The 23,922-nt window shown below is 36.8% G+C and overlaps 1 protein-coding gene across 28 annotated transcripts in view; it reads right to left on the bottom strand.

Annotated features, from left to right (window-relative positions):
• Positions 1 to 23,922, bottom strand: part of ppfibp2b (PPFIA binding protein 2b) — a 54,337-nt gene that overhangs the window by 9,302 nt on the left and 21,113 nt on the right. For 4 of the 28 annotated variants that reach the window (XM_079859181.1, XM_079859156.1, XM_079859158.1 and 1 more), the window contains 15 exons: positions 18,588 to 18,674; positions 17,409 to 17,522; positions 14,157 to 14,294; positions 10,639 to 10,842; positions 9,818 to 9,910; positions 7,344 to 7,455; positions 5,885 to 5,946; positions 5,688 to 5,763; positions 5,448 to 5,560; positions 4,488 to 4,555; positions 4,205 to 4,279; positions 3,271 to 3,331; positions 2,507 to 2,648; positions 333 to 468; positions 32 to 154 (listed from right to left, as the gene is read on the bottom strand). In XM_079859181.1, the coding sequence (XP_079715307.1) occupies positions 32 to 154; positions 333 to 468; positions 2,507 to 2,648; positions 3,271 to 3,331; positions 4,205 to 4,279; positions 4,488 to 4,555; positions 5,448 to 5,560; positions 5,688 to 5,763; positions 5,885 to 5,946; positions 7,344 to 7,455; positions 9,818 to 9,910; positions 10,639 to 10,842; positions 14,157 to 14,294; positions 17,409 to 17,522; positions 18,588 to 18,674 (1,604 nt within the window). Of the gene's footprint in view, positions 1 to 31; positions 155 to 332; positions 469 to 568; positions 602 to 1,866; positions 1,900 to 2,506; positions 2,649 to 3,013; positions 3,050 to 3,270; positions 3,332 to 4,204; positions 4,280 to 4,487; positions 4,556 to 5,447; positions 5,561 to 5,687; positions 5,764 to 5,884; positions 5,947 to 6,955; positions 6,989 to 7,343; positions 7,456 to 9,817; positions 9,911 to 10,638; positions 10,843 to 14,156; positions 14,295 to 17,408; positions 17,523 to 18,587; positions 18,675 to 23,133; positions 23,655 to 23,922 lie in introns of those variants that run through there. The other 24 variants (XM_079859179.1, XM_079859180.1, XM_079859173.1 and 21 more) reach the window with 19 other exon arrangements.

Here is a 23,922-nt window from a genome sequence, read left to right on the forward strand (position 1 = left end):
TTCAGAACAGATCTCATTGTATGTGCTTTACCGCGCTGAAGAACCGATGCCCAGGCAGGCGAGTCGTGGGCCGGCCGTGGCTCTGAAACCCCCTCTCTTAAAATCCGAATCAGAACCGTCAGCTGGAAGACTGCCAGACTGGGTTCTCCTGATCCTGTGAAGCAGAGGAAAAAAGATGTGATGAAACAATAGTAACAGCACACTTTTCATGATCCAATGAAATGATGAATGAGTTGATGAAATCAACTTTTGTCCTTTGCTAATTTAAAAATATATATCACAATATGAAACATAAATGCTTATCGAATGCTGTCTGTCAACAATCAACTCACTTTCCCCACAGTTTTCGGATGCCTTTCTGGTTCTTCTTGTGCTCTGGTGAAACAGGGGACTGTTGACCTGATTCTACTCCAGATGACATTGGCGAAAGGTCAGACAAGGTTGAGTCATCGTTCTTCTCTGTCTTTCCTGTGAACAGGAAGCAATCCACTTGTTCTGATAGGTTTATGTGTTTCTATGTTTTTATAGGTTCACTATTGGACTGAATACACATTCTGTCTGTACCCACCAACCACAAACTGATCATGCTTTCTCCGCGGCCCTGCGCCAAATATTAGCCATGCAAGAGAGCAGAAGGAAAAAAAGGAAAAACTAACATCACAATGCTGTGTTAGATATGCTTTTAAGATCATATATTCCAAAAATGTAGAATAATACTTTTTTAAAATAGCCTTTGCTGCTGATTAAATAGAAAATAAGAAAATATTTTCTCAGGAAAGAAAAGTCTAATATAATTTAAAGCGGGTCAATCCAATATATGGGTATATGAGTGTAAACAACAATACTACTACTACTACTACTAATAATAATCCATGCCACTGGAACTTGTTTTAACTCCTTAGACATTCCAAGAAAAGAATCAAAATTATTGTTCAACCTTTTATAATATAATTTATTTAAAAATGGATTATTCAACTCAATTATATAATAATTGAATAATAATTCAATTCAATGATTAGATATACTGTAAATTTATTAATAACATGTGACCCTGGACCACAAAACCAGTCACATAGGTCAATTTTTAGAAATTGAGATTTATACATCATATGAAAGAATAAATAAGCTTTCCATTGATGTATGGTTTGTTATAGGACAATATTTGGCTGAAATATAACTATTTGAAAATCTGGAATCTGAGTGTGCAAAAAAATCAAAACATTGAGAAAATCACCTTTAAAGTTGTCCATTTATGTTTGCTATTGCATTCACTCACAAAAATAAATGTTTTATATATTTACGGTAGGAAATTTACAAAATATCTTCATGGAACATGATCTTTACTTAATATCCTAATGATTTTTGGCATAAAAGAAAAATCGATAATTTTGACCCATACAATGTATTGTTGGCTTTTGCCACAAATATACCCGTGCGACTGGTTTTGTGATCCAGGGTCACATATATATGTATTTATTAATAATATAATATGATATAAATTATGATAGATCAAGACTTTGAATAATAACCAAACCAAAGCATGGTAAACGCTCATAAAAGATTTTAACATTAGACTTCTGTATATGAAACCTAAATGGATTTTTCCTTATTCCTTTTTCCATATACAGTACATTATATTTTCATCACATGGCACCAGTTTAAACTCAAAGTAAAGCAGCAAGGCTCACATTAACAAAGTCTAATCTCTGAGAGGAGAGGGAGAGAGTGTGAGTGTGAGAGAGAAAAAAACCCTCTCTGCTTTCAGCTTTAAAGAATCAGGATAGGAGAGCTTAGGTTAAATCCAATATGACACAGCAAGAGTGTGCTCTGTGGTCGCATGCTAACGTGAGATTGAGAGGACAATACCTAAAGCTGGAGCGCTGGCGCTTCGGCAGCGATCTTCGCACGGAGTGAGAGAGGGGGAAACGTGTGCGGAGACAGCCACACAGCCCGAGAGATGGATTAGTTCGAGAGAAAGAGTAAAGGGAAGATACACAGAAGCCCATGCAAAGACACCGTAGTGTTAAAAAAGCTGTTAAAGCTTAGAGCACAAAAGTAGTAAGAATACAGTATGTTGAGCTCAGAAAATGGAAGAGCAAACAAGCACGGTCAAATACGATTGAGGATACAGTGTTAAGAAGGTCAAAGGTCACGGTATAAAACAGAAATTATGGGTGTGTCCCGAAAGATAAATTTATTAATATACCTAAAAGTAAATGTATGAATTTATACATTTTTATACATACATACATACATACATGTATATATACACATACACATACATACATACACACACACACACACACACACACACACACACACACATATACACATACGGTCCATAAAACATGAATAGAATTTAATATATTATGACTCAATTTCTAACCAGAAATAAACATTGTACACATTAAATCTATGCTTGCTCACTTATATTTGCTTTCAGACACAGCCCATGTGAAAAAGGATTTTGACAAGGAATTGTGGGTGCTGTGAGACGATTGCTTACTTAGGTTGAATTCACTGTCTTCACTTTCATCAGGAGACAGCTGTAGAGGGGAAGACGGCAGAAGTCTCACGCCATTCTGCTCTGGACGACTAAACTTGCCCGGGAGCGTCTGGTATTTGTTATTTTCTGGAGTATATCGGTTCTGCAGAAGAAATTTATTTATCTTAGCGATTAAATATTTATCATAAGATTTTTAGGTTGCTACAGTATGAGTATATTCATTATATTAACCATATCAATTTATAATAATTACAAACAGCTTTAGAATTTAATGAAAAATGATACATGATATAATAAATAAATACACATTTTATTAGAATGACTATAACGAACACTAGCCTACTATCAGGTGTAAGTGTTTTCTCGTTAATAAGCATTTTTATTAAATAAGCCATGCAAACAAAAAGAAAAGCATATGTGATGTTAATTAATGCATATGTATACAGCAAAGGCTATTGTTGTGGTTATGTTTGCTTTAGTTTTATTGGTCATGTTAGCTTGTAGTACCTCTAAAACAGCCTCTACTGGTTGGCCCACTACATGCTTAAGAAAAACCAACAGTATAAACACACAAACATACACTCAATTAGGTGAGTCACATCATTTGTTAAAACATACAACAAAGCACAATTGTTAATGTAAATCTAGTATTAAAGAGATTTGAGTTGAGCTGAGACATTCATACTAAAAGCATTTTGTTAATGAGATGAGTTAGTTGGCAAGAGTCACGTTTATTTAGAACAAAATGATTCAGGTTTTTGTACCATCTGTAAGCTTCCACTTTGGAGCTCTTCCAAGCTGGTGGACAGCATTCGCTGCATTGACCTGAAAATAAAACCATGAACAATTATATTAAACAAGCTATGCTTACGTTATTGCGGACTAAGAGCATCTCATTGGTTCAGGTTATTATGGACTAACAAATGTCTACACTGGAAGCACAGTACACATGGTTAAAAAAAACAAAAGACGACTGAAATTAGAAGGTCAAGAACCAAAAACATTGTGAACTAGCTTTATATGTAGCCTAAAACCTTCCCATATATAATCATATATATATATATATATATATGACAAAACCATTTTCAAGGTGACAATGACATCTTTCCAGTCAAATATAAATTTCAAATGCAATTAATGATTTGACATTTGAAATCTTAAGGCAAGACTGCATTATTAAATTATGTGGAAAAAACCCACACACACAAAAAAAAAAAAAAAAAAACACAATTGCAGCTTTTACCCCATATTAAAATGTTTCAATTTCATTTTTTTTAATCATTTTTTTCTTTTTCTTTCATAAATTTTTGGTCAGTACGATTTTTTTTTTTTTTAAATCGGTAGGGATGCTTTAAATTAATCAAAAGTAACATTAAAGATATTTATAATGTTACAAAAGATTTCCATTTTAAATGCTGTTCTTTTGAACTTTAAATTTTATTTGATTTTTCTAGTTGCTAAAATACTGCAAAAAACAATGCATCTAGAAACTGACTGTTTTGGGGGGGAAAAAAGGGTGCATAATGTCTTGATATAATTACATACACCAGAGGTCCAATCAGAATCCTCAGTCAACCTAGCCTAGATCGATGTGTGTGAACATCGCGTGTGTGGCGTATGGCAATGACATCACAACAAAAAGCCACTGCTACATTAGAAAGCCTCTTAAACACGCACAAGCACACACACTGCACTTGCCATTGTCTGCTGTAAAAGCCCAAATCGCCAATGGATACCATCGAGGTCTCCATGGAGGGCTGTATACTGCGACAGCTGGGCCGGAGAAGGATAGAATGGGATGGAGTGCAAGGAAGAGAGATAGAGGTGACAAAATCACATTAGCTTGGCTGAACGATTAGGACAGCGAGTTTGCAGCAAAAGGGTCCTTCTCCCATAGATGCCTTTAAGTAAAGCGTCCCACTGAGACCTCTGAGACTCTGCTATCATCAGTGTACTGTTAATAATACAACCTCTCGCTCACCTGGAGTCCAGTTCCCTCTGAAGACATGGAGGAGAGACCAGGAGTGGCGACGGGCCTCGGGAAGACATCTATGCAGAGGAAAATAAATAGAAATTGTCATTGGGAACAGCAGGAACATAAACCTAACTAAAGTTGAATAGAAATAAGGACCAAATGGGATATAATCTTTGCTTTTGCATTTTATGTTTCCCCTGAAGTCCACTTAGAATATTAGTCAAGGTTTATTGTACCAAAAACAATCATAATGCAGTTTTTCCACAATCAATGTCAAATTCAACTGACTGTTTCTACTACACATACACTAACATTTTTGGGTCAGTACGATTTTAGTTTTTGAAAGAAATTAATGCTTTTATTCAGTAAGGATGCATTAAATGAATCAAAAGTCACAGTAAAGATATTATAATGTTACAAAAGATTTCTATTTTAAATAAATGCTGTTCTTTTGAACTATTTATAAAAGAAAACTGGAAAAATAACGTATCATGGTTTCTACAGCACAACTGTTTTCAACATTGATAATACAAATGTTTCTCGAGCAGCAAATCAGCACATTAGAATGATTTCTGAAGGATCATGTCACTGGAGTAATGACTTCTGAAAATTCAGCTTTACCATCACAGGAATAAATACATTGCACAATATTATATACAATATAACTGTATTTTTGATCAAATATGCAGCAATAATGCAGCCTTGGTAAGCATAAGAGACTTCTTCCATAAACATTTAAAAATCTTACTGACCCTGAACTTTTGAACAATAGAGTAAGACTTCTACATAAAACTACTATTGCTTAATTTCTTCATGTAAAAACTACAAACTCAATTGATATGAAAACACGGACAATCTTATGACAGTCTTACAGTCTAAACTGGTTTTCCATAAATGGCCTAATTGTACTAGAAAGGGAAGCAAGAATATACAGTTTTTCATGATATGACCCCTTTGAAACATTACCTGTAGTTCTGATCTGATGATGTCCGAGTACACTCTATGGGTCAGGGCTCTTATTTTTCGGTTGCCAGAAAGATCCTCTTCACTGCTGCCAGACAGCAACGTATCGTTGGTCACTGAAGGGAGAGAGAAACAATCAGCTTCAGCTTTGTTTTGGGTTAAATTCATCGAGCAAAGGTGACTAAAACATTGAAGAAGCAAGATGGCTTTTAGGCAAAGGTTGTCCAACAAATAACCACGTACCTTGAGAAAGGGCCAAACCATCCTTCAATTTTCTGTACTGGCCCAAAAGAACATTGAGTTCATCTATGTGGCGATCCTACAGAAACAAAATGGAGTAGATGTTCAGTCCATCAGCAAACCACTCGAAATGTCACAAGATGCATGTTGCTTCCTGCAGATTTTGTTAACCAATGCCAAGTGCACAGATACTGACTTACCTTTTCATTATTGGCAGCTATCAGCGTCTCCATTCCAGTTTTTAACCGCTGTAACTCTTGATCTGGAACATAAAGAGCAAAACTCAGTTCATATGCACCATTACATCATTATGGTAAACTTTAAATTATGATTAGCATTACAGCATTCAATGTACTGTAGTTAAACTAGAAGCAAGCTACACTGTAGAAACTTAAATGGATATATTTCTAGATATATGAATATATATTATATAATTCACAATTTAATCAGAGACACATTTTTCGAGTTTTTGAACAAACAAACAATGATATCTAAGCTGACAGCATCAAATTTGAACAGGAAAATTTACACTAAATACAATAAAAAAAAAATTCACCATGATTTACCATACAAAAACATAGTAATGTGCAACAGATTTAACTGAATATTCCTCTACACATGAAAAATTCTAAGTTTAGGACAAATCGATTCAATAGAATCAGACTTTGATTTACGAGAATTAACCAAATCTTCCTGAGCTACGGTAAAATAAAATAAATAAATAAAATAAAAATATTCATAATATTTTTACAATCATGTAGTATATTTAACATCACATAAAAAGTATTACATTCAGTATAAGGTCCAAGTCTTTATTATGACTGAGTAAGACTTGAGTCAATAGAATACATTTACTACTGAGCTGTTAATAATGCAAAAATGATAAGATTAGCTGCTTAGTGGTGCAATGTAGAATGAAGTTCAGCAACATAGAGTAGATGTGAGGTGATTAGTTGATTCATCATTTCTTTTCTCTGAACTGGACATTGCCCTAGCCCTACATTAATAGTAAAGAATGAGTTTTAGCTCACAGACCCATGGGAAAGCAATGAGTGGCTGCAGGGTGTGACGACAAGCATGAATCAGACACTTAACAACCCCTTCGCGCACACACACACACACAGGTAGCCACTGAGGGGATGTGTGCGACAGGCCTGACAGCATGCCAGTGTATATTAGCCAGATTGACAGAGACATGCTGAAGGGCAGTTGAATCAAGCTGGGCTACAGCATGGGAGGATCTGAGATGTTGATCTGAAATGTGCGCTTACGTTTGTCTCTCAGCTTTTTCTTATACACTTCCTCTACAACAGGGAGCGTTGAAGACCAGAGGCCACAGTGATTACCAAAAAAAGCCACATGTTAGTAATTTCAACACTCACATGTACATTTTCCAACACACACCGTCACTCCCATGCAGCTAGTATTTGGTACTTTCCACAAACGGTGAACATTTTTAAGTGAACTAACCATTTCATTTTTATTGTATAAAACAACAGTAATTCAAACAAATCAGGGCTTAAATTTCAGGCCTGTTTTTGTTGCCTATTCATGGAAAGTGCCTTTTAGTAATGTAATGCTAAATTATTCTGGGTTAAGGCCTTGTTAGCATGTTGTAGCACTTCGACAACCGTTAGGATTTAATCTTCTTAGATGTACCTCTCTCTGTGATGTCATTGTTGATGGTTCCTCGGGACAGAAGCTGACTCTGTAGACACTCGATTTCTGCATCTTTTGTAGAAAGCAGCTGCTGGAGTTTGGCAATCTCAGTCTAAAAAAAACGAAACACTTCAGCAGATTAGCACCTTTCATTTGATATATATATATATATATATCATTCAAATATCTTCAGCTTAAACCACAATTTTTATTAATTTTCATGTAAGAAAGACAACAAGGCACACATTTTACACAACATCATGATGGATATTCAAAATGGACTTTATCACATAACACGCTTTTTGGGAGAACGGAAGAATCTAACATTGACAACACAAATGTGACAGTCAGGCACAACAAGGTTAAATACTGTAAGGATAAAATGACCATCGTTTTGGGGGCGACCAACGGCACTTTCACACATAACACTCACAAAATCTTCACAAAGCAGGAAGAAAAGTTGCGATACCACAGACAAGCAAACACTTTCTGCCTTTGTAGCATATTTCAACCATTAAAGTACCACCACCAAAATGCTACAAGAACTCTCTGATATGATTTCCAGGAAAACACATTCAACTAGCTATGCTGGATCTACAGTAGGCTACATAGTTGAAAAAAATGGTGCAAAATTTCTTTTGAGATTAATGAACATCCTAGCAAGCTAAAATCAAGATTTTCTACTCGATTTACATAAGCTTGAAGAGATTACATGTACGTCAGCCCCATCACATCAGAAGTTTGTGATTAGCTAAAAATTCTATGGCAGCATACTCAGAGCATACTAACCTTGTAAATGCTCAAATGTTAGCACATAGCATCACACATGACCCTTCTATCATTTCTGTGCCACCAATGGCACGACAAATAAACATCCCCCCATCTACCGTTGTTTAGTCAAACATGAGAGAAGCTTGAGTGAGTAGTAACAGGCAAATATGACTAAACTATGACTAAACTTTTTTGCATTTTCAGGCTAGAGAAAAACAACCAGACATAATGAAGTCTGATGTATATACGAATACGGTGTGCGTATCTGTTCATATCGCCATGTTAAATTGCTCAACCCTTATTCCTACAATCTGCTGGAGGATGTAGTCATGCATACCTGAACGAATACGCAAATACTAACACAAACATACACATGCTTCTTCCATCAATGAGCATGAGGCAAACACAGATGGATGATCTCTAGTAGCCCATCCACTCGTATGGTTTCCCTATATTGCTTGCTTCCACACATAACATGGTTTAAAAGATTGCCACTGGACCATGTGAAGCTCGCTCTTGAGAGTAATTGTGAGCGGTCAAAAAAGGTCAGCATCAAGACAAGAACTGGGGATCATGAAGCTGTAAGATTATTGCACAAAACTACACAGTGCATGTAAAAAGCTTGTCAGCAACTGACCGAGTAAATCAATTACATAAACCAGGGGCGTCCAATCTTGCTCCTGGAGGGCCACCTTCCTGCAAAGTTTAGCTCCAACATGCCGGCCTGAAAGTTCCTGAAGATCCTGAAGACCCTGATTAGCTGGTTCAGGTGTGTTTAATTGAGGTTGTAGATAAACTCTGCAGGATGGTGGCCCAGATTGAACGTCCGTGAAATAAAACAAATATAGGTGGAAGAGGGTTCAAGAGACACACAGAGAATGGGGTTCAGACTGGGAGCTCAGAGAGGCATAACAACCAAAGGAGTGGATATTTTCAAGGAACTTTGAAAAATCTCGGTTGAAAACGTAGTCCTGAGCAGAGGTGGAAATGTAACGAAATTGACCCTGTCCAAAATGGCACTTCTTAATTTTTTAGTTTCCCTGTGGTCCACAAGACATTAAGGTGCCCCATTTTATGATTCAAGAGGGTACTCCCCATGTGTCTTCACTGGACCTTGAAGGACTCTATAGCAATCTCTATAGTGGTGTTATCCAGCAACACTACATTAAACTGTGGACGCAAGTACTGAGGGTGCCATTTTTGGACAGGACCATCATCACCCTCTCCTTTGTGTCATACTCCTCAGGGAGAATGGCAAGGGATAAGGAGTGGGGTTAAGCACCTGAGCTGTCCGACAGCGCTCCTCCCAATGCTGTCGTTCTACCTGAGTGTGCTCGACCGTGAGCTTCAGGGTAGAAAGTTTGGTCATGAGCGACTGGTAACAGACATGGAGAGAATAGGTGATAGAAAGCTGAAGGAAGAGAAAGCCAGAGGGATGTTCATTATGCTGAGAGCTTAAGAATGTGTGAGTGCAATGAACTATTGAATAAAGAGTCCAATTAGTATGTATAGAATAGTTACAAGATCAAAGAAAGAAGTTGCATTGAGAGTTTGCATTTGGGTTTAAGCCAATATGGCTAAAGAGACTGTTAGTAAATGCTGATGTGGTAGTTGAAGTTCATAATGAACCAATCAAAACCGCAAGAGCACCAATTAGTAGACTGAAGGCTAACAGGAGTCAGATTTAATATACAGTACATTACCTTTGTGGCTTTGAGCTTCCTCTCATATTGCGATTTCTCTCCCTCCAGTTCTTCAACTTTGCTCTTAAAAAGGCGAAGCTCTTGTAGCAATGCCTAAAGAATGAACAAAAGCAAAGAAGAAAAATTACACGTTACCTTTTGGTAGCAAATATCCTACCCCTTTGGCAACAGCTATCTAAGGTATGGAGCCCCTAAATTGACTTTGTAGAAAAAATAAACCCCCCAAGATTCACTTGTGCATGTGGAAAATTTTTCTTACGCACACTCGAAAGTTCCAGGGGCTTTTCCCATACGAATTTCACTTTAGGGGCTCTGCACTAAGATCATTCATATCAATACAAAGAAAATTCAGAGGAGAGGGTTTGGATTGACCCATGAAACCCACACACCGTGCAGTTAAATACAAGAAAGCTCTGGAGATTCATGGGAAAACTTCTTAAAAAGATGCCTTGGCTCCTCAAAAACTGACAGAACTGATCAAGGAGGAAACATCTAATAGGGTCACCACTAAGCCCACAACCCTTCTGGAAGCTCTCTGGAACTACTCAGCAACCGTTAGCGTTAGTGAGCATCCATCATGCAGGTTTACACCCAAAATAAATTACATTCTTTCATCAGAACACAATGCAAACACCAATAACCATGAGATTCCCACAGTGGAGCCCGCAGACACATTGGACACTGTAGGAAGAGGCAGTTAGTAGTAATTCCTGTTGGAGTGTCCAAAAGTGAGATGGGGGAATGGTTATGTTTTAGGGTAGAGCAAAGAGGTAAAAGAGGGTCTTGAAGTAAATCCACCATGTAATGGAGGATCTGCCTACATTCTCTCCTCCGCTTCTACAGCGGCAGCTGCATTCCTCAGCGTCCGAGGCACCAAGACCCACATCGGGGCTCTGGTCGAGAGCCTCGCGTGTGCTACTGTCCCCCATGCTCTCCAGGGCCCGCTGCTCCTGAATGCGATTGCTGATTTCCTCCTGGAATTTACACATCTGCTCCTGTAGTTCACTAATTAGATTAACCACACTCTGAGAGAGCAAAAACAAGAAAGCCAGAAAAAGGAAAATGTTGATCAGATTTGGAAACAATTATGAATAGACAGATGATTTTGTGATTAATCTGGGTTCTCTAAAAAGGCATATTTATTCTTTGGCTTTGTGGAATTGAAGCCAGTTTTAGTTTCTAATAAGTCACATGTCCTCACCAGAAAAGTATTTCCAGGTTTCTTGAACTTTTGGCCTTGTGGACTTTTAGAATATATATATATTTTGTACAAGTTAATTTAAAATCTTAAAACAAAATGTTCAAACTGCCACTTATTTAATTAGTCCACTAACAAAGTCCTACAGAGGATATACATTTACACCACAATAAACGTGTCATTTTATTTTTCTGAAACTAAACTTTAAGTGTTATTTCCATCACACCTCAAGCAATGTATTTAATAGCACTGTGATATGAAAATGGTAAAAAAAAAATTTAAACCCAAATCTATAGTCTTTACATTAAAGGCATTAAAAAATAAATAAATAAATACTTAAAGCATGACCAAATATTTCCCCACTGAACCCATGGAACATCCCTTCCATGTTGCCAGCATTATATTTACTTTTTATGTTTTATGCTTGAAACAATGCCCTTTTGTATAAATAGTAAAGGTGATGATGGGACCTTCTCTTTGCCATAAAGTATATAAGTTACTGACCAACTAATTTTACAGAAGGGTTTATATGAGGGCAAGCTTTTCGGTGGACCAAGCTACTGTATTTCATAGGATAAAATGCAGATGCTTGAGATTCAAATTGTATTTGAGACAACATGGGGAGTAAATCTGTAATACTTAATCAAAACTGAGATGTACAACAGTGCTCTGCACTGATTATGAGATCTGACTTTAGCAACGAGCGTTTTAATGTTCGGTTTGTTTTTCACTTGTGAACAGTCAGTCTAAATGCAGTCTGCCAGAGGAAGTTTCATATGATATTTCCCATTGATGCTAAAGCTGATGATAAGACACACGTTCCACGCCTATATTTAGCTCCATGCTAAAGGTTTGTGAGTGGGGGAGATGTCTGTGGTGAAAGTGTTTGTGACTGTGGTATGTTCAAAGTGAATTTCAGCCATTCCGTCCCGTTGGATGGAGCCTTGCAGCTGTCACCCTTGAGGCCAGTGTTTGTTGATGCAACAAATGCAAGGAGAGCTCAGTTACCCCAACACTAAGAGTGTGAGATGACGCTTCAAAAAAAAAAAAAAGATGTAAAAAAGAATGGTTTACAAGATTGAGTCATTACCCAAAAAACATTGAAATTTCCAAACCATTGATACAATGTGTGTTTTTTTTGTACATCGTATGCTTATTTTTCATGTTTTGTTAACTTTTGCCACAAGCGTTGCAGGTTTATACATCCCAATTTCAAAACGTATAAATATTAAATGCATTCTAAAGGTGAATGACACCCATTGCAGATACGTGTTAAAACCCGTGTGTGTGCTGAATTCTCATCAAGACAAGCACTGAGCACTTCTGGCGTCTGTCATTTCACGTTCATCAAACTGCCTGTCACTGTCTCCCATTTAGGCCCACCGCATGCTTTTGTGTCTCTAACGATTAACATCTTCCTTTGTCAGCGCATTGCCTTTTTGGCACTGGGAGCATTTGTGGGACATAGGTTTTGAGTGTGTATGTGTAATTGTCAGTGCATGTGTGTACATATCGTTAAATCATGTTTCTGTAAGCACACTGTCAGTGTGGAAAGGCTGAGTCTGTGTGATAGCCCGGCTCAAACGATTGATGAAGACATAACAAAGAGACTATTGGGCTCACAATCCTTCCCATTTTTTTGTCTCTCTGAGTCCTTGGTATACTGTACCTACCTAAAATATAACACCAGGAAAATGGTCACATACTAATTGAGAAAAAGAAAAGCCAGTTTTTCTAATGACTTGTCCAATATAGACAGCACTCATAAAGAGCTAAATATCTTGAGATGAGGATACCAAGACAAATGTATATTCACTATGAAAGTTCCCATGACTTTAAGTTTCTGTTAATTTCCATGATTCTTCCAGGCTTGGAAATCACAATTGTAATTTTCCCTAAATTTTCCATGTTTTCCCATGGCTGTGGGAAACCTATCCACTTGGCGTATGGGAAAATGCTTTGAAAAAGGAACTTTTAGTCAGCAAGCCAGAGATTTAGTCTGTTCAAGAAAAATAAAGCTCAGGACAGATGCTCTTTTAAAGTGTTATGGTGTTTTTCGAAGTCTCTGTTTAGTCTGTTGTCTATACACAGTGTGCAACTCTGGGAGTCCTATAAGTAATTAGGTGTTAAGAGGTGATAAATCTACAGGATCCACATATACACACACTACAACATAAACATGCCACCATGACTTCCCTGTCCTCTAGTTATGTTTCCATGTGCCATATGGAAACAACAGATTAAATATCAGCTCATATTTTGAGCATGTTTACTGTTCTTGTATTTCAAGATGGCGCTCTTCGTAACCACAATATCATGTCTGAGATCAGATTCTCTTCTATCGAACAACACATTTTTTAAACAAGTATTAAACTATGCATATACTGACATGGCTGATTTCTGTGTGTGTGGTTTCAATTGAATTAGAGCCAACAGGTGGACAACAAAGACACAGGCACAATGAAAAAGACGAATATAACAATCTCTCAATCAGGACATCTAAACCAGTTTACCACTTGTTTAAATGTTGACTCACAAATTTATATTATATATATATATATATGCGTGTGTGTGTGTGTATATTTATATTTATAAAATACACACCACACAACTTATAACAATATTCAGTTTTTAACGTTCATACTACAAGATGAAGTAAAACAAAATATAATTATTATAAAAAAACTTAAAAATGCCTTCCTTGCCAACTAACTGAAAACAGTTTAAGTTGAAATACAAAAATTTCTCAAACTAAAACCTAAAATTTAAGCTAAAAAAAAGCTAATAAAAATGACAAATGCATTTAATAACATTAAAAAGTACAAAACAACAAATTAAAATAAACTAAGAAATATAAAAATTAGTGCTAAATCTAAATATTAATAAATACTATAATAATAATAATAAATATTATACTGAGAGTCCATTAGTTTTTGCTTTAATAATAAAACTGATATTGTGAAATTACTGCATACAATATATTGTGACATCCCTACAAGACAGACCATAAAAATAAAGGAAGCAAACAACTATAGGATTAAACCGTAGTTTAAAGAACAACATTAATACGATGTTATTCAAGTAACATCCTATAATGGATGAACCCGTTGCCCTGTGTGAGCTGACAGTCTGATACAGTACCTCGGCTTTATGATGTTTGTTCTCTTCATCTATGTGGTTGTGTTCCTCCTCCATGCCGACAAGCTTGAGTTTCAGATAGGAAACTTCATCCACCAGTTCCAGTTTCTGCGTCTCCAGTGAGGTCCGACTGAAGAGCTCCTAGAGCACACGCACACACGTTAGCGAACACATGGCGACACACAAACACACCCACACAGTTGTACTGTATACAGTAACAATCCCACGGCACACAGTCGGCTCCTCGCTGCTCCACTGGCCAAGTTCTTTCACAGAAACGCTTGGGTCAAAACTAAGCGCCGCTAAATATACTCAAGCAATGAACGCTATTTATACTTCCTCACCCTCTCTGGTGCCTGTATGTGAGAAAGTCAGGAGGGCCAAAAGAGGGAAACTTCGTTTCTCAGCATTCCTGATACTATGGGCTAAATTCAGCAGGGCTCTGAGAACCTTTGCTAACCAGTATTTTAAAAGCCAAAAAGGTTACAAAATATGTGCATATAATAGCCCTCACAAAAAAGTATTGTGGAGATACAATGATGGTATCAGATGGAAATATCGTGGTACTATAATATATACAGAATGATTACAATATTCATACATGTAAAAAAAATGTTTTTATGCATGCATGTATGTATGTATGTATGTATGTATGTATGCATGTATGTATGCATGTATAATATATATAATATATATTATTATATCATGTAAAAATGGTCCACCTCTTGCATGTTTGTTTATTAAATAGTTTGGCCAAATTCCCCCCCAAAAAAGATATTTAAGTCAGCAGATTTTGTCTGGTCTAAGTTGTGCCTCATACTTTAACCAGAATTACCCTTAAACGCTCTAACTTTAAAAAAAAAAAAACACACTATCGCTTCCTCTTTCAACTTCTCCTTTCTAGTTTATGAAGCAGAATACAACATTTCATGTCGTTCGAACAATCAGAAAGCTCGGACAGTTACAATAGACCACAGATGGTGTGCTCATGTCTCGAAATCTATATTTCTGAAATCCATATTCTCTTAATTAGTTGAATCTAATAGAAGTGTGAATGGCAAGCGAGTCCCAAGCAAAGTGATGATGGATGAAAACCACTGAATGCAACACAAACATCTCTGGTATATTAATTCTCTCTTAGTTCTGTGAAATACAGTGGACATGAGTCACAATTACCCACCAGCAACACACTCTATCATGCAATAGACCTTAGTCAGGGTAGTGCCATATTTACTTTTTGACAGAAATGACAACAAGACTGTGAGGGATAGAATACAGTGCATTCAATGGATTGTACTGTTGTTTGCAACATACTGTACGGAAAAAAAAAAAACTTTCAGCAGACAAAAACTCCAAAAAACAGTTTTAAAAGTTTTAAACATTTGTGTGATATAGGACCTTTAGATCACATGCTATTTTTCCATTATTCAAACCTTTTGACTCCGAGGCCCCTCACTGTCCACAACAATATACAATATGGCCTTTGTCTCGACTTTTCCAGCTGTTTTTGATTTACAACTTTTTTTTTTTTACTCACAATTTCAAAAATCTATATTTATAATGTTCAAAACCGTCCACGGAGTTATACGATTTTATTAATTTACTTAACTTTTTTACGCCTTAAAAAAAAAACAAAAAAAACAAAAAAAAAAAAACACTTTTATATATCCTAACTCATTTATCCATGTTTTTCAAGACAGTGGGTACCCTGGTTCTTCAAAAATTATTGTTCATCTTTAGGCTCCCTTAAAAGTATGCCGAGGACCATTGGAATAGTCTAAGCTGTCTCAACCAAGGGGTTGTCAGTTGAATCCCTGTCTCCTACTATCTACTATAAATCATTATTTAAAATATACTGTTTATTTAATTTAAGCCCTCATGTTTTTTTTTTTTCAGTTTTTTTCTTTCTTACATTTATTTTTAAATATTACACATTTTAATAAATAATATTAATATTTTAATTATTAAAAAATCTAAAATTAAATAATAATAAAAAACATGAGGGCTTAAATTAAATAAAGCATTGGCATTTCCTTGAATCTCCTGTATGTCCTTCACAAATTGGGGTTCGCAAACCTCCGTTGGGGAAACCCTAGCCTAAACTATCTATAATAACAACAAATAAACTAAAAAACATCTCTATACGTATACACACAGTTTACAAATTTTGTAATTTTGTAAAAGTTACAAAGATTACAAATTCTGTATATCTCAACTTCAAATTGAACCAAGAAGCCAACAAAGAATTATGGTATTAAAGAAAACGGTCATGTCTAAGCTGTGAGATTACTTGCACTATCAAGCAAGAAAAACACTTTATCTCTCCATCTCTGACATTCCATCTTGATATGACTGTTATCAAAGCATTCCTGTTATGGAATCCATAACGAAGAAAAGAGGGCAATTCTCACTAATATAACATTAAACTGGTTGTAATTCAAAATATATGTTAAGATGATAACATTTCTAAATTTATTTTATTTTTCTTTATGCATTAAAACAACAATAGCTACAAAAAAATTATATTAAACATATATAATTATTATTACATTATAATGTAAATAATTTATAATAACTTAAAATATTTAAAAAATTAATAAATAATTTACAGGCAGAATTCCAAGTAAAAAAAAGTCTGAAGTGCAAAGAAACTGCACACATTAATCATTTAACCTTTTGTAAACATTGTAACAATGACTCAAATCAGCGCTGTTGGATTACATTTTTTTTTATAAAATCCTACAACAGAAACTCACAAAGTTTATTTTTGTGGTCCCACTTGGCAATTCTAAAGGAACATAGCCGTTTCAAAAACAGTACTATGGAAATTATACTACACAAATCAAAGGAACAGTTGCCAGCAAACAGCTACACAATGGCTAAACAAGTATGATTACAAACCCACCGGTTTAAGCCAGTTAATCATACAGCAAACAGTAAAACATGTAAATCACACTGTACGGAGACACTCTTGGATAGGAAGGTCTGAAGGTGTCATTATGCCAGGACTGAGTAAACCACATGCATAAATCAAACACACTGAAAAGTCTGACCATTTAATCTGAGTCAGGTCTACATAATTACAACTGAAACTCTTGCAAAACCACTAATCGCTCAAATTCCAGGTGGTAAAAACTCAACACTCCAAAACAAGCAAAACCAGGAGGATTCAAGATTCCCTTCCTTATATTTATCTGATTTCAGCTTAAAACTGAACGTAAAGCCTGATAAATGACAGAAAGTGTGTAGTCTTACCTGCTGGAGCATTTCCTCAGTGGAAATGAGTTTGTGGTGGTGTTCTTCCAGGGAACTTTCCAGATCTCTGATCTTTTCTCCTTGAGCTTCAACCTGGTCAGTGAGGACACTCACCTAAAACCAACAGACAGCAGACAACGTTCACTCAGGCTAACCTTGAAACCTGGCCAGTGTGTCTCTGTCGGCCCCTCCTACAGGTATTCTAATGACGATTGCAACACACAGGGAACTCCAAAGTCTAAACAGCAGAGGAATGTAATCCTTCAAATGTGTACATCTGGGTTAAAAACGACCATTGCTTAGCCTTGACACACAGCCATGCTAACATGTGAGCCTGCTTAAGTTTCAATTGTTTTGAAAGTGTCCTTTTGTTCAACACCAACTGAAGGACTGCCAACCAGCAGGACAGGTAAAAGGAGAAGAACAACACCTTGAGGGCATTAGGAGCCAATCATGTTCATCAGTGCTTTAGAGCTCAAGACAATCCACCAATCAGAGAGCAAGAAGGGCGGGCATATAGAGATTGACAACTTTTGACACATGTTGCAGAGTTAGACAACCTAACTTCTTAAAGGTGAAGTGTGTCATTTTATAATGGAAAAATATATTCTTCTACCCCTGTTTAATGTGCAGAGACAACTACAAGTTATTTATAGGTTGACTTGTGGCTCTGTGGTGGTTTCAAAACACTGCTATATTTGTTTGACCAGCAACTTGGAATGGATGATCAAATCATTCTGAGGAGAGGTTTGCTAGTATTTTCTAAGTAATTGGACTTTTTCTGCTTTTGAATAGTCTGTTAACTGAACACAAGCTTGCTAGTTTAGTGTAAACATTACCATAAAGAACAGGTTTGAGCTGATAATTGCTAAACTCACTCTGTGGTGGCTACCATCGAGACTTAGTAGCATGTTGAGTAACACCAACCCTCTAACCTTTCACCAGATTGTCCCATAGCTATGTGATCAATGACCAACCCATTGTGTATTAGACAGGGAGTTGTGTCACCCTGGGCTGGAGCGCGGCAGTGTCACATGTCTGTTCGTTCACAGAGACACCACAGTCCCCTGGTTTGACCCTGTGAGGTTTTACAAGCATGTTGGCTAGTTGTCTTCTCATTGTGTTGACATTGTGACTATTATGCTGAAATGCCTTGGAGGCCTTAGTGAAATATCTCACCTGGAGAACCAGAGACTCTTTGTCCCCTTCTAATCTCGCCAGCCGTTCTTGATAGGTCTCATTGTTGCTCGAGGACTGGAGGTTGACCTGTGGAGACACACACGTGCATATGTATTTTTACACCAGAGATGTCATTTTATCACTTTAAGTGGCTGTTTTTTCTCATGAGGGCCTCCCAAATGTCCCCTTAATGTAGGTTGTTTCAAGTTATACTTTGTGGGGACATTCAGCTCACAAAGCAAAACCTGAACCACACACACGCACACACAGAAACTGAAAGTCAACAGAGAGGTGTGCAAGAGGAGGAGCTAACCTGCTTATCCAGTTTTTTGAGAATGAATTGTCACTGCCTATGACAGAATAAACTTCTTCAACAAAGAGTAGTATACAAGTGAGCCAAATACATTTGAGAGTTGTAAAGGTGTTAAATGACATGTTGGCGCCAAAAATGAACAGACAGGTCTGACGTCCCTTCAATTCAAATGCAATAACGGAGCTCACTGCAAATGAATGAGGACATTTGCATAAAGTTTAATGGTCACAATTAAAAAAAGAAACATGTTGATGTGCCCCAGGGTTGATATGGATGGATGGATGATACCAATTTAGCTTAACAAATTCTCATAAACTAAGAAAAAAAAAAAAGATTAAATAAATCTTCTGTCCAGTCTTCAGACTATTTCAGCAGAAAACATGCGAGTAAATAAATACACAGCATGCAAGATAGGACACTGTCACTTGTCAGCGCTAAGCTAGCACTTGCCACACAGATAATCTCTCTCTTTTAAAAGCTTCTGCTGTGTCCAGGGCTGTCAATTCCTTCTGAGCGGCACAATAAAGCTGTCTACTCAGGGTTTACAGGGCCGGCTGCCTGGCAGAGTAACAGGGTTAAGCCTAGCTAAAGGCAGTGCTCAGTCTTCACACATGAGGCTTTCACTGCATAGTAATTGCAGTTCACAGCAAATTTAAACCGAATGTTTATTTATTTCTTGGGAAACAGGTAGAAAGAAGATAAGAGTTTTATGTGATATCATTTGATATTTATGTTCATACAAAGGTTCTCGAATCTGATTGGCTGAGAGCCTTTTTCCAGCCGTGCGATATTTGTGCGATATTTGTTTCACTGTGCAAACGTTTCACCTTTTGTATCACTCCGCTTGCGACGACTGTCATGGTGGTCGAGCAAATCCACCATATCTTTAATAAATACTACTGTAGTTGTCACGAAATGTAGTTTCAAGAGTTTTTTAGGAGAGAATGTAGTTATTTAGACATCAAATATGTGACTAATATATAATCTTAGTGCTTATTTTACGATATGTTGAGACTAGGGGTGTAACGATACACGTATTCGTATCGAACCGTTTGGTACGAGGCTTTCGGTTCGGTTTTCGGTACGCATTTTCAAACCGAACGGTTCGTTGGACCATTTTTCCTGCCGACCAAAATTTCGTTATTTCAAATGTAGGCGCGTTGCGTGTGGCAAGCACGCTCATAATGTAAGAGACGCCGGCGCGACCACAACATTGCCCAACATCAAATGGCAAACGTAATGCAAGCGTAACGAAACTGCTCGTTATTGTGTGGTTGACGGACCGTTGTTTATCAGTTTGGACCAGTGCAGCGCGAGCCGATCGTGATCATGCGACACTGTTACTACACAGCGCTAAGAGATCCAGTAAAGAAAGCATTTGAATTCGCCACAGAAGTAATAACATTGGTGCGAGATCTAGTGAGAAACATTCACATTTCTCCGTTATTAACGGATCAAACAGCGCTGAAGTGGAAACCAGGAAGAAACATTGTGCCATGAATGAACTATCCAGTGTCCACAGATCTGCAACATTCACCATGGATTTACTGTAGGAATAGTAGGCTATAATGCCTTCAAGTAACATTACGTCGGTTTTATTTTGACATTATGAATACAATTTCTGCCCTCAAATGTTAATCTGAACTAAAATAAACCTTTGTTTATAACTACTACAATATTACATTTCATTTTTTCCAAGGAGCTGTTTTGTTTTATATGCTCCTAAGAAGAGTCAATTATAGCTCTAGAATTGCTCAAAGTAAAAAAAAAATCATACTTTATGATATTAAGTTTTTATAAAAATAAGAATAAAAAAAATTTAATCAAGGAAATTTCTCTGGCATTTCTTTCTTTTTGCTGTATCAAAAACGTACCGAACCGTACCGAACCGAACCGTGACACATATATATCGTATCGAACCGAACCGTGAATTTTGTGAACCGTTACACCCCTAGTTGAGACGCTTTCGCAAATGCGAGCTCCAGGCCGTCAGCAGCCGTTCAGCGCTCATGTGTTCTTCCAGTGCAACAGTGTCCTTCCACTCTTTCATCGGCCTTGTTTCAGGAATAATTTTTCCCGTTCATTTCTCCCATAGGGATAGTCTTCAAAATAGAGTTATAAGCCATGAACCAAACCAACCAGCTACAAGGTGATTCACAACATTACATACTTTGATTTAAAGCAAAAAAAAAGTATTTGAAAATCAGACAAAAGGAAAAAGGTACAAGACTGTATACTTAATGGCTTCATTGAAGGAAAGAACTACAATCCTGTGAAGAATTGCAAATGATATAATTGAATGAAAAAACAATGGATATAAAAAAATTATTTATGATTATGTATATATTTAGTTGTTTGAGAGCGTAGGGAGACTACCAATTATGTCATTCGCAGTGCTTCATGGGGCGGGCACTAGAGTTCTTTTGGTGTAATTTGTCTACTGTGATTCTCTGATTGGTGGAGATTCTCAGCAGAATTATGGATAATGTAGTTTTTCACCAAGAATGTCACTGTTAAACAATTATTTAAAAAATAAGTTGAAATAATGTAGGCTGATGGTTTCAACAAAAGCATATACCATCAATTAACAACCTCGTTGGTCATTGGTCTGTTCTTAACGATCTATAATTTATCATTAAATATGAATTACCCTATGGAGAAAATTAAAGGGATTTTACTTCCATAACCCGACTGTTGCCGTTCAGTGGCACAAGTCGTTCATAAATCACACTTTAGCTTTAAACCTGGAAACCATAATCGTAAACATTGAAAAAGAACAAGAATTTACATTTAACTAAAAAACCCAAACCCAGAGAAAGCAACTTTGCCTTATTTTTTTAAGAAGTCCACAACACGAATGATCTACAGTTAATTTAACCTTTAGAGCTGAGTTCACACACAGAGATTCATGACGCTCTCTAGAGCACTGATTCAATTTATTACCTCACCAGAGGGATGTTTATAAGCAAGACAACCCAAAAGCTCCGGAATTTCCCCGTTTTCATGTCCCACTGCCTGTTAACAGAACTGTAAAGTCCTAAAATGACTTCAGAGAAGCTCAAAAAGAGTCTACAGTGATCATTATTACTCCACTGTCCAAGAATGTATGACAATATTTAGAGTTTTACGATACACCCCCTCCCTGTAATAGTGTAATGCACTCCATTCCTCTTCTAAACCGGCATTTTTTTACTGTTTTTTTCTCGTGGGGGATAATTACTGTAATTTCTTTCTTACTTTGAAATGTAATGGTTGGTTAAGTTTTACATTGTGTGCTTTCCTGCAATGTTACACATACCTGGCTTACCGCAATACCTTGTAAACCACATCAACCATGGCAAGCAAGCGTTTCAAGGCCTCTTGCACTTCAAGAACAGGTGTGCATGCTGGTTTTCATACCTTCACCTTTAAACTGAATTTTACTGCATGAATTACGACCACTAAGAATCAAGTGTTGTGTCAGTGAATGCATTTTTGTTTGTGTTCAAGGGCATGAGCTCAGAATCATTGAAGCTGGACAGGATAAAAAGCGCTTTTGTACTATTGGAAATCACAAGCTCCCGGCACACATCCACACCAGCACAAAGCAGCCTGACGTTTTGAACAACAACAAACGGTTCTACACAAATCCAACCACTCTATATCAGTCATGCTCATCCAAGACAAAGTGCAAGTGCAACAGAAACCTCGTATCTGGTTTGTATTTCATATAAAATAGAGATATTAGGGATATAATTGTTAACTAAAACTAAAATAAATGTTAAACTGAAATAAAATAAAATATTAAAAATAATTAAATTTAATCTAGTTTCCAAAGCAACATTTTTAATATAAAAATGAATAAATATTAATAAAAACTAGTATCTCAATGATACTAAAATAACTTTGTTCATCTTGTATCACACTTAGCAATTGTTGTGAAAATCACCTTCAAAATCACTAATATTACTGTGATATTGTCATTGTGTTTGTCTTGCTTATTGTTTTGTACATTTTAATGGACTATTTTTTTCTTAGTGGAAGCTTTAAGATAATATACAGGTAAGATTATCAAATATTAAAACTCAAATCAATATTTCATAATAGATATATTGCAATAATGACCTCTTGACTGTGCGTGATCCCTTTCATGGTATATCCTGCTCAAAAAGAAAACAGTAAAAAAGAAAAGCTGAATGGAAATATCCATAAAAATGGATAACTTCCAGTAGAAAAGCAGACATTTCAACCTACCTTTTTAAGCCAAGTGAAATGCTTATAAAAGTCAATTTTCTCTTCCATGCTGAAGGCCCATCTCGACCCGTTATAGTAAGTGAGCGACTGCAGCGGCAGGCTGAGATCTGAGCTTTGGGTTTCAGTGAATCTGTGCGCCTGTTTTACAGAGTCGCCTCCTCCTCCTCCTCCTTATATTGGCTGCTGAAGACAGGAGTTCCTAACATGCTGAAGCAACTGCACAAACCTCACTTCTAATGCCAGACGTCTGCCCGAGACCCCCTGCGTCTGATGTCCAGCCAGACACTTACAAGTTCAGTGTGTGTGTGTGTGTGTCAGATGCAAAACATCAATCCACAACTTCCACTCCCTGATGTTACATACTACAACACACTAACTTTCTTGTTCACAAATGAAAGTCTACATATTTGTAATCTTTCCCTCCCTTTCTTTCTTTTCTCTGTGAGACAGTGGCTTTAATTAAGTCCAATGCAAGTCTGAACCGAAACAAGCCAGTGTCTCTGTTTAAGCACAAGAAACACAGCGAGAGAGAGAGAGGGTTGGGGGGGCATTTAAAGGCACACTGCCTTCCAGTGATCTCCCATCTGTTTTTACTCAAGGCTACAACCCAAAGACCCTGTTTCCTGTGGAAGACATCCATCCATTTCTGTGTCTTTTTAACTTTACAAGCAACCCTGCTGTCCAGTTGTCTCCTTCATAGACAAACACAGCTGAGGAAAAGACTGAAGGAAAAGGCCATGCCTATATGTACACTGCTATAAACTATTATATAATTAACTTTCTTAAAGA

Source organism: Squalius cephalus (genome assembly GCF_949319135.1).
Source record: "Squalius cephalus genome assembly, chromosome: 23".
In the NCBI taxonomy this organism is placed as follows: domain Eukaryota; kingdom Metazoa; phylum Chordata; class Actinopteri; order Cypriniformes; family Leuciscidae; genus Squalius; species Squalius cephalus.